Source organism: Muscardinus avellanarius, assembly GCF_963383645.1.
Source record: "Muscardinus avellanarius genome assembly, chromosome: 7".
Lineage (NCBI taxonomy): Eukaryota > Metazoa > Chordata > Mammalia > Rodentia > Gliridae > Muscardinus > Muscardinus avellanarius.
In genome coordinates, this window is record NC_137793.1 from 101711685 (window position 1) to 101723906 (window position 12222).

Sequence of the window (12222 nt, forward strand, 5' to 3'; positions counted from 1 at the left end):
GTAACAAAAACCAGTGTTCTGTACCAATAAACCACAACGAAACCCACCATTCCATATAATTAATATGCACCAATAAAAAAGAAAAGAACCTCCTCTGTGTTCTTTTTTTTTTTTATTGTGTCCTTCATGAGAACATACAGGGAATGGGCAAGGGTCATCTGTAACAAAACACCCCTGAGCCTTGTCACAGGGATTATTATACTCAACATAAATGCGAAGTATCTGAGCAACACTGTTTTAGTCTTGGGCTCTAGTTTGAAGGTTTATCAAATTCTTTATATATTACTGTATTTTTTTTCCTGAGGTTGAATAAAATTTGAAATACGTATATAAAAATAAGTATTTATTAACCACTTCTTCTGTGCTAGTAACTAATAATTTTGTTGAACAATGGAAAGAAGACATGGAATTACTATAGAGACACTTTTGAAAAAATTTATAACTGTTTTTTGACCAAATTGTCAGGGTGAGTTTTTTCTTTTTTATTGGTGCATATTAGAATGGTGGGTTTCATTGTGGTATTCTGGTACAGAACATTGGTTTTTGTTATTAACTATAGTCACCATGTTGTGCAATAGATACTTAGACCTTATTCCTTTTACCTAACTGAAATTTGATATCCTTTGACCAACATCTTTCCAATCACCTTCCTTTTCCCCAGCCCCTGATAACCAATTTCCTTGTATCTATAACTCATGGAAGTCTGAGAAGGAAGTAAAAATAAACCTTTATGGAAATCTAAAGAAAATTGCTCTCTCTCATATATATATATATATATATATGTAAGAGAAAAATTTTATATAAATATACATATATACATACATATATACATATATATGTGTATATGTATATATATATATATGGATGTATAATGAGAAAAGCTTAAGAAAAACACTATACTTTTGATACAGTTATAAAATTAATACCCCCCAAAATTAGTCAAAAACCAGTTTTTTTAAAGTGTCTCTATAGTAATTACATGTCTTCATTCCATTGTTCAACAAAATTATTATGAGCACAGAATAAGTGGTTAGTGAATATTTTTAGGTGAATTGAAAGCTTTGACAAGAGAAGAAAACACATCAGGAAGAAACTAGGAGTGGTAGTCACAAATATTCATTATGTGATGCATTTTAACTGAATATATTTTAAAGCAATTATTAGGTATTTTAGATCATGTTATCATGTATTATATATGAAAGAATAATTTTATTCAACCTCAGAAAAAAATTAAATACAGTACTTCACCATTTTGGCATGTGTTGCTTTTATTATTAATGAGCAAAAACATTTATTCATGTTTATTCACTCTTTATGTCCTGGAGTACATTCATTTATTCATTAAGTATTGAAGAAAAAAGGTAGAAAAAAAGATAGGATGCTTTCCTTTACAGAGCGTATGTCTGAATAAGGGAGACAGATGCTTTTCAGAATTCCACAAATCAATGTGAAGTTGAAATACACTAATGTCCACAGAATATATAACTCAGATTAGAGATAGGGAGGTCTGAGAATGAAGTAAAAATACTTCCTTGATGAAGATCTAAAGAAAATTTCTGTCTTAACTAAGCCAAGGAGGACAGAAGGACTTTCCAGGTAGAGGAAACCGTATGTGTCACTTTGTAGGGGATGGTGACTTGCTACATCTAAGACGCCAAAAAGGGCAGAGAGCTTAGAGAGGGCTGGGTACCACACTGCAAGATGCTACAGGAGAGAAGCAACAGGGCTGATGGGGACCTGGTAGCCACGGTGGTTCTTATTGTTGGTCTGAGGCAGGTGGGGAGCCAGGGAGTCTGATCACTAATTTATTGGGTTCTCTGAGTCAGCACTAACAATGGTGTCTCCCTCCCCCATTTGCCCTTGGTTCTCTAGTCTCATCTGAGAACTTGAGTCCCAGGACTCAACAGTTGTTGACCTAGTTCTGGATACCTAGATAGGTCCACAAAACCTTTGCCAGACTGCAACCCACAATTGTGGATTTCCCTGTTGCAGTAAAAGGCTGAGCAATAAAATGCCTCATTCCAAACCAGAGCCATCGCCCTGTCTCAGGAAGGAGCCCCCAAATCCTTGGTGAGCAGCTGAGGTAAGGGGCAGGTATGCCAAGCAGTGGACTGGTGGATGAGGGCTCTTTTGTTTTGTCGAGATCCTACAAATCTGTTAACGTGAATCGTTCTCATTCAGCCTATACATCACTCTAACTGCCCAATGGGCCTGGATTTTCAGGAATATTTTATTTTTTTCTAAAGCATCCTGAGAGCTTCCATAAAGTCTAGTGCTGTCCTTGACACTGTATTTCAATAATATGACACTATTAGTATAAAATCTCCTTACGACCTTTGCAAGTCTATCCTCTGAGACAAAATATTTATGAACAGCCACCATTTCTTGGAATCCCAGGAAACTCTTTCTAAGCCCATGGGTTCTAGAATTCTGAATTTTTCCATCACTTCCATGGCACTTGACTTGGGTTCTGATATTTCAACTACTCCTGTTACTTTTCTTCAAACTGTACTCATCCCTATGTTTCTTCCCATATTCCCATTCTCCCTGTTCCCATCTGTGAATTAACAGCCTTCGATTCTCTATTTCTACTAGATATTTAGTTGCTGTCTGACCCTCATCTTCATCCTGGTGGTCTCAGGTTGTCTTTCTTTATTCTGCTTCACCTGCCAAGTCTAAGACTACCAAAGACTACCACTTATACCTGTGCAGACTGTAGTCTTTTGTAAACAAGTCTGAAAGGGGGCAAGCAGAGGTTAAAACCCAGCCACGATCCCTGGTGTAGAGCCACATCAACTAGGAAAAAGGAACATACTTTTTTCCAATTCTTCTTTTCAGGGTTGACTCTGTTTTATAAATTGTGGGTCCAGAATGGAACTTGTTTCTGATTTGCAAAAGGTTCTAAAGGTGCTACCAAGAAACCTGTTGCTTACCTGGACACGCCTGTGCATTGCATCTGGATACCTGAGTAGCATCTCCTGGGCAGGAGCGGCCACCATTAGATGGCACTGGACTGTCACACAGTCGCTTCCGGGTCTTTTCTCCTCCTCCACAAGAGGCGGAACAATGGCTCCAACTATGCCAGTTCCCCCAGTTCCCATCCACTGTGAACAACAACGGAATGACTGCTGTTAACAAATTGATACTGAAATCTACAGCTGGGGCATCCTGCTATACAACTTTCATTTTAAAGATGAGGCTGAAACAATGAACGCGGAATGAAATGCTGGACTCATTCCCACCAGGAACTAAGCAGCTCACCGGGACACATGTCAGTGTTGCATCTTTGGATCTGTGTGTCTGGCCCCAGGCAAGCTCTCCCACCATCGGAAGGGCGAGGGTTATCACAGGTACGGTATTGTCGCATCTGCCCCCCATTGCACGTTCGGCTGCACGTTCCCCAGCCACTCCAGGGACTCCAGTTACCATGGGCTACAACACGGAACATATGGCGGAGAGACAGAGCATGAGGACGAGATGCTCAACAGTTACGGTCATCCAGAACATCCTGGAAAGTTCCTCTCCAGTAAATAAAAAGAAACACGTAGCTAGGCGAGGAAGATCACAGGTTCCCAGCCAGACTCAACAACTTAGTGAGGCCCTCTGCAACCTAGTGAGACCCTGTTTCAAAATAAAGAATGGGGCTGGGGATGTAGCTCAGAGGTAGAATGTCCTTGGGTTCAATCCTCAGTGCCAAAAAAAAAAAGAGAAAACTTATTTATTTTTGCTGTGTGTGGCAATAGGGATTGAACCAAAGATAATTATACCACTGAGCGATACCCCAGGCCTATTTAATTTTCTTGAAACAGAGTCTCATTAAGTTGCTGAGGGTTTTACCAAGTAGCTGAGGCTGGCTTCAAAACTGCAATTCTTCTGTCTCAGATTCCCAAATATTGGGATAGCAGGTGTGTGCCATCATAATAATCTTATAAACATACATATTTATACATAGGCTACTTCAAAGGCAGATAGCTTAGCTGCTGTTTTCACTAGACATTGGTCTATCTTCTGGTACTTATATGATTTTGTTTAGCGCATGTTTACTGCATGCTATGTTTGAAATATCCAGGAGCACATATCTATATGACTCTGAACTACATTATGTTGTGAAACTACAATGCACTGATAAAAGTTTTCCAAAAAATATCGAGGAGCTGGAATGTATGAACAGGGCAAGATCTGTGCTTTCTACATGCTAACACTAAAACATCTAGGACATGATACAACATTTTGACATCCTAAATCGAGGTCGAAGAACCAAGCAACAGAGAGTGCAACTCTAAGACTCAAGGTCAGAATAAAACTTGAGGGAAGGATAACGTTGACTCACTGTTTGAGACACTCACTTGGACAAGGGTCACTATTGCAAAAGTCGCTCTGCATGTCACTCCCTTCACATCTTCTTCCCCCATACTGGGGGACGGGGTCCGAGCAGTCCCTCGTTCTCTGTCGTGCACCTCCTCCGCAGGACACGCTGCAGGCACTCCAGCTGGCCCAAGTCGTCCACTTGCCATCAACTGGATTAAGAGTAAAATAGATGTGCTAAAAAGGACCAGATCAAACCTGGGCATTCTTAGGCTGAGTGAAGTTCTTGTGGATACGGTCAGAGTGGAATAGATCTTTTTTGACATTCTACCCATAGAAGAGGTAATTAATTAACAGAGGGTGTAAATGGTGTGTTATCTAACCCGGACTGTAATATCCTAATATTCAAAGAACCAAATAACAAACATTGTAACTTTAAGGACTCAGGATCACAATAAAACTTTAGGAAAGTGTAATGTTAAAAGTAAACCGTGTGTTTCTCTTTACCTGGACAGTGTCTTTCATTGCAGGCTCTCGTTTGTGTTTCTTCTCCATCGCAGTAGGAGCCATCAAAGGAGGGAGGTGGGTTATTGCAGAGTCTCATTCTTGTCTGAGTTCCTTTCCCACAACTTTCACTGCATTCACCCCAAGGCTGCCAAGCGCTCCATGCTCCGTGGACTACAAACACCCCAGAGATTGAGTTTTAAGTCTCAGAAACATGTTTGTTTAAGACAACAAACTTATACAAATAAATTAGCTCTCTAGTGAGTTAATTAGCCCACAATCTGAAATAACTGAAATAAAACCAAAAGAAACATAACAGATGATGTTGTTTTCTCCTTCTGTTTAGATTTTTTTAGAGGAATTTGTGTCTAGGGGAATTCAGAAGGCCACTGAATGCCAAAATAAATGTTCAACATTATCCAAAGGGGGTTACTTTTAATTAGAATCAAATTTAATCAAACTACCATATGTAAACACAACCTGAGCATTTAAACCCTAGCTAAGTGTTTTTCTGTGCTTGGTGCTCTGGGAAAATGGAAAGAACTAAAAGTGTAGGAGCAAGTCTGTACAAGACGGATCTTGGTGTGGTTCTGGACAATGCAGATATTTCAGAAATGGTCATTTGGACCCTAGACGGCAAGGCCACATCTTAAAGCCAGATGCAGCATCATACACTGTACGTGGAAATTTCAACAATATGATGATTTGCACGGTTGTAATTCTTTGAAAAATTTTCTCCATTACATAATGTTCATGAATTAAGTTCTGAATAACATTCACCTACTTTCTACAACAACAGAAAAAAAAAAATCTGGCCAGTAGTTTCCAAGGAGTCTTATGAAGACCTTCCGTTTGGTGACTAACATATTACGACATCTGACCACAAGACTGGAACAGCTGGATGTTTCCTACCAGGTGCCGGGGCTGAGAATCAATATTATGGTTTCTCAAATGCAGAAGTCAGCATCAGGTCATGTTTTTGCTGCTGTAAGGAAACTTTCTAGATAAGGGACTCATCAAGTATGATTCTTCCGTTGCCCATCATTCAAGATATGAACTAAAAGAGGGACATGAAAGTCAGCATCCTAATATACCCATAATACGATCTGTGCGCTATCTAGATAAGGTGAAAATCAAGTATTGAGATTGGAATTTGTCTGCTTTGTTCAGAAAATATTTAAAAATGCATATTGCATTTTTGCATAATTAACTTATTTCCAGTTGAGTTGATTATCTTTCTGCTCTGTAGGATGTAGGCAAACATAGTCTGTCTTAGACAAAAAGAATTGGCACTGAGAAAGTATTTGACTAAGCCTAAAAGGAAAGAAGAGAGTCTTTAAATATGTGGCAGACATTATTCAAAACAACTTCTCTATTATCTTGGATTATGGATGTTCATAGTTCTCCTGTATGGACTATATCATTTCTAAAATTCTGCAGTTCTAGCCAAGTATGGTGAAACATGTCTGTAAACCTAGTACTTGGGAAGCTCAGAGAGGAGGATAAAAGGTTTGAAAACAGCCTCAAAAACCTAGTGAGGCCTTCAGCAACATAGTGAGAACCTGTTTCCAAAGAAAAAGAAAAAGGGCTGGATATGTACCTTAGAGGTAGAATGCCTTTGGGTTCAACTCCTAGTACCACACAGATACACACAAAAAATCTGCAGTTCCACTTATTTTACTGCATTCTATTTTTAAGGCTGTTGGCTAATCAAAGCCTAAACCTCTGACAATATAAAACAATATAGTATAGATGGATTTCTTAATGGGAGGATTATAGTTGGATGATAGTTATTTACTTATTATTTGTTGAATTTCTACTACATATAACTAGATGTTTTCATTTGAAAGCCTTTAAAATTTTTAATCAATAAAGAAAACACTAGCCAGAATTGATTTTTATGGCATAACATGTGGTAGAGTTAAGAAGTTTCTTTTATATAGGTGGAATGATAACAAACCAGAGAAGGTATAAAAGACCATGGAATTTTGATATTAAAAAACCCATACAATGAAATCCACCAACAAACACAATACAGATGTAGAAAAATTACCATGTAAGAATGAAAATAAGCATACTATAATGATGGATAAAGAAAACATAATCACACATGCACACACACACACACACACACACACACCACATATGATAATTTACTCAGCCAAAAATGAAAACAAAATCAAGTCATTTGCATAAAAATGAACAAAAATAGTATTATAGTTAGATATAAAATGTCCCCTAAAGAGCTCACTTATTAATGTCTGGAGCTGATACAATGAAGTCATGAGGGTTGTAATCCCAGAAGTAGATAAATCCATTATACTGGATTTACCTGAATGGTATCGGTAGGCTGGTAAGGTATGGATGGAGGAGGTGGGGCCTTGGAGATTATATATATGGTTCCTCCTCCCCTGATTGCTCTCTCTGGCTTTCAGCCTCCATGATGTGAGCACAGCCCATGTGAGACTCTCCCCCTCTTCGCTTCCTGTTGCCATGCTCTGAGATCTGTGGTACCCGGCCTCACATGGACTGGACCCCAAACCATAAGAAAATGAATCATCTTTCCTCTAAGTTCTGTGGTCAATCTTTTGAACTATAGCTGTAAGAATGCTGAGAGATACAACTGGAGAGAATCATGCTAAGTGAGATAAGGCAGATAGAAAATCAAGGGCCGCATGACTCCTTTCATATGTAAAAACTAGAAAGAGAGAAGAGAAAAAAAGAAGAGGGACCTCATAAAAATTAGGAGAGAGATCAGTAGAGCAATAGAAGGGAATTGGGGGAGAAAAGAGGGAAAGAGAAGGTGAGGTATGGGAAGGAAACAGACCAAACAGTGTCATGTGCATACATGAGGTATTACTACGCATCTCACTATCTTATACCATTACAACGCAGCAATGGAAATCAATATGTAATAGCTGAGTTTGCTGTTCCGCTTGGTTGCCATTTTGGTTATGGAAGAAGTGGAGTCCAAGTAAAGAGTGAGGACTCCAAAATCAATACCCAATGTCTGAAAAGATGCTCTGCTCTAACTGGCTGTACAACCCCAGATGCAGGACTTGGCTTCTGTGTGCCTGGTTTCTTCATCTGCAATATGTGCTAATGAAATAACTAAGTAGGGCTGCAATAAGGAATGATGAGATTATAGATGGCCAGGACTTAGAAGAGGGTAGGATACACAGAACATAACTGCATAAGTGTGACTTAGGAGCTTTTATGAGCATCACTTGAAGTTCTCAACAGTTTTTAGGAAGATACTTGAAAATATTCAGTCTTTAAGAAATCTGTAAATCCATCCATCCATCCATCCATCCATCCATCCATCCATCCATCCATCGTGATACTGGGAACTGAGTCAGAAGTGTTCTACCATTGAACTACACCCCTAACCCCTTTTTTTTTTATTTTTGAAAACAAGGTCTATGTGGCCGAGGCTGGCCTTGAGCCTGCCATCATCCTGAGCCTCCCAAGTACTGAGATGACAGGCATGTACCACCATACCAGGATAGGAGGAGCTCCTTTACTTGGAGGTCTTTGATTACAAGGTTCCTGTGACCCAGTAGCTGCCAGCCATAAGTTTTTCCACATAAGGAGAGAGTTTATTGGAGAATAAAGCCAAAGAGAGGTGATATGGGAAACACATTAGTAAAAACATTAGCCAAATCCTTGTATTTGATCATACCTGAAAGAAGAATGTGCTATTTAAGCCTGTTTAAGTCTGATTTCTATCACTTTAATGCAGAAAACAAAATCCTTTGGATACAAAGTGAATTACAACATGTATATAAAGTACCTGGCAGAACCCAACATGCGCTAGGTATCTGGTAAGTGGTGGTTATTTTAATTCTTACCAGTAGTGTGTTTCTGGGGAAGTCTTTAGCCTTGTTTTTCTTACTTGTAAATGGATGGCTGGATTAGATGTCACCTGAAGTCCTCATTACTTTTAAAATTTTTATGACATTGAAAATACTTAAGTTTTCTCTACATGATTAAAAAGTATACGACAGTGTGGAGACTTTTAAAACATATTCCATTAAATCAGTCATTTTACTTACTGATTCATGTAATTCCTTCACAGTTTACTTATGAACTACAACTAAAACATAGAGAATGAATATATTGTCACAGGTGGAGGCCATCACATCTTTTCACAATTAAGAAGAGATAATCATAACTCCTTATGTGATTTGAATACACAAGATGGGCGGCTCCTAGCATCCCTGGTGGATTCTCACCTGGGCAAGGCCTGAGGCTGCACATGATTACCTCCACAGCATTCCCCTCACACGGCCGCCCACCATGCTGAGCTGATGGGTTACTGCAAGTTCTGGTCCTGGTTCGGTTGCCACGTCCACAGCTCTTTGTGCATTCTCCCCAAAGACTCCATTCTGACCAGCGGCCGTCCACTATGCAAAGATGAATTGTCACACCATCAGGCTGACTCAATCGCGGGTACTAACACAGAGGCAGCTGTAGGTAGGTAGGCAATGCAAGCTGCTATCTACTAGGCACATGCCCTCCAATGAGATGCAGACTCGTACCTGGACACGGCCTATTTTGACAGCTCCGTGCTTCTGAATCTGACCCTTGGCATGGCTTCCCCCCGTTGGCTGGCGGGGGGCTGTTGCACAGCCGACTCCTCTTCTGGGTCCCTTTTCCACAGGTGACACTGCAGGATCTCCAGGCTGACCACGAGGAAAACCCACCGTGCACTGCAAAGGAAACACTGTTTTGTCTCGGCTTCTGTATGCAAAAAATTGTAAATTGAATTTTGTTTAAGTTATGTGCTGGGTGGAGAGGTGAACCTATGGTTGTGGAGGAATGGCGTATGGAAGCTTTACTTTAGGGTCAAACTAAATTCTAGGAATGAGAGAAAAGTTTCAGTTAATCAGAGTTCTTTCCCAGCCTGACTCTTGTGTACATGGCTGCTGAAAGTTAGAGACTACAAGAGTTTATAAACTGTTCACCTTTCAATTGTATATTCTTTAAAGAAAGGTATATGCATTGATTTCTGAAATACATTTGACTTCATTTTCAATAAAACACTTAGTTTAGATTTGGGATTATTACCTTGGCATTTAAAAACTCTAATCTGTATTGCTTTAGTCCCTTAGTTGGTAAATAGTGATGTGATTTTCATTCTGTTCTCATCACCTGGAGATATCATTCCATGGAAGAAGATGCAGACTAAGATAGGTGATATTTTTATAACTTGAATCATCCCAGGCATTGTTTAAGTGAATGTCCCTCTGATCACACTCACCCTGGACTATGACAGGCACTCTGACAAGGACAGAGCCCATGAGGTTACGAGCAATACATTCGTATTCAGAAGTATCTTCTTTCCGTGCAGCCACAATATACAAGGAGTTGTTGGACAGCACCCTGACTCGGTCATCCCAGGGGACAGAGTAGCCTTGGCGGGACCAGGCAATGGTAGGATGAGGCTCTCCCACCGCCTGGCAATCCAGAATGACCTTGTCACCAGCATTAACAATCGTCTCCACTGGCTCCAGAGTGATAAGAGGAGGACCTATGGGAAAAATCATATATTCTTTTTATGGAGCTATGTTAACATTTTTATCATACATGGCAATAGTATGTTTATACTTTTATTGGTGTGTTGTAATTACACAGCATAGTGGGGTTCAGTGATACACAGATGTATTCAGGACTGGGCATATTTCCTTCTTGATTTTCCCTTGTTATTTGGGGTGGGGGTGGCTGATTTAGTTATAAAACACAGTTACTTCCCAGCGCTAAGGCCGTAGGTTATAAATGCCAAGGATAACCTTTTGATACCCCTGTTTTGTTTAGTCGATGGAAGATATAAATCTCCGAGTGGGTTAGCCTAGAACATGGGCTCTGCAGTCATGTTTTGTAGTTTCGAATTCTGCTTCTGTTCTTTATTATGATCTCAGCCTGTGTCCTTAAACATGGAGAGGATTCCTGTTAGATTCAGCTAAGATGATGGAAGCCCGACTTTTTTTTTTTTTTTGGTTTGTTTTGGTAGTACTGGGGATTGAATCCAGGGGCTACACTCCCAGCCCTATTTTATTCGGAAACAGTATCTCACTAAGTTGCTGAGGGCCTCACCAAGTTGCTGAGGCTGGTCTCGAACCTGCGGTCCTCCTGCCTCAACCTCCCAAGTACCGGGGTGAAAGGCAGAAGCACAACTTCAAACAGAGTTAGTAACACAATTATCTCAGTTACTGTTACTTTCGTCTATGTTTTAAAGGGTGAACATTCCCTGCTTTGATCATTTCTGGGGCAAAGAGTCATTACTGACTGATTCTTTCCTTACTGGCCATCATTCATTTGATCATTAGACATGGATTGAGAGCCTGATCTTTCCTAGGCATTGTGGTTTATGGGAAGACACTTGAATTGGGCTTTCAAAAGTCAGTAAGAGACTTCCGGGAAGATGGCGACCGAGAAAAGCGGGGCTTAAGAGTCCCGCTAACAACAAATATCCATTACCACAAAATCAGCGCCTTTCAAAACCAGAAAACAACATCACCAGAGAAACAAAAAAAATTACCAGGTTCCAGAGAGAAAGCGGACTGAGAACAGAGCCACAGAGGAGATCCTCACGCGCGAGGCCGTGGCCTCACGCCCAAGGACACGGCAGCAGCGCCATACTGCCGGCGGCACCAGAGAATTCACGGGACAGCCACAGCAAGCCGAGGGGAGACGCTGCGGAACAGCCAGGCGGGATTTCTCGGCGCAGAGAGCACCTAAAGCTCCCAGTGGCTGAGCTCAGCACACGCTGCAGGGATTCAGGGTGGAAATCAAAACTAAGAAAAAAAACGCCAGCCCCACAGCCGAGGGCGTAGCAGCGGCGCCATATTGCCACCGGCGGCAACAGCACCAAATTCACCGAATTCAGTACAGCTACATCTGCGTACTCAAGAACAGTGAGTCAAATTGCGGGCCACAGAGGAGAAATCCCAGTACTGTACTCACTGGGACTTGACCCAGTGGGAGAGGGGCGGTGGCAGTGATATCACACCATAGGAGAACGTGCAACCTGGCACCCCCCACGGTCTAAAGCAGCCTCTATCGACTCTCTGGGTCGGAGACTCTGTGATACAACCCAGTAAAGGAGTAGTGGGGTCTGAGATACTACTGACTCGAGATCCAGAGCACCTTAAGTGAAGTCATAGTGACCCAAGGGAAGAACCCAGAGAAGGCACAAACTTCCGAAATCATGGGAAAGAGGAATAATACTGGAGCAATGAATGCTCACAAACCCACAATATCAGAACCCGATAAAACAGAAAATCAGAGATTTCTAGAAGATCAAATCAGGAAAATAACTGTAGAAATAATAGTGGTGCTTCGAAAAGAACTCAGAGAGAGCCAAAAAAAGATAAAGGATGCAATTAATGAAGTAAAGGCCTCAATTCAAAG

General features: G+C 40.7%; 1 protein-coding gene across 1 annotated transcript in view; it reads right to left on the bottom strand.

Annotated features, from left to right (window-relative positions):
* Positions 1–12222, bottom strand: part of HMCN1 (hemicentin 1) — a gene marked incomplete at its 3' end in the record, with an annotated part of 469132 nt that overhangs the window by 42133 nt on the left and 414777 nt on the right. Inside the window, exons 87-93 of the mRNA XM_080699395.1 lie at positions 10073–10342; positions 9351–9521; positions 9045–9215; positions 4813–4983; positions 4347–4517; positions 3262–3432; positions 2934–3104 (exon numbers count right to left, since the gene is read on the bottom strand). Of these exons, the coding sequence (XP_080555521.1) occupies positions 2934–3104; positions 3262–3432; positions 4347–4517; positions 4813–4983; positions 9045–9215; positions 9351–9521; positions 10073–10342 (1296 nt within the window). The remainder of the gene's footprint in view (positions 1–2933; positions 3105–3261; positions 3433–4346; positions 4518–4812; positions 4984–9044; positions 9216–9350; positions 9522–10072; positions 10343–12222) is intronic.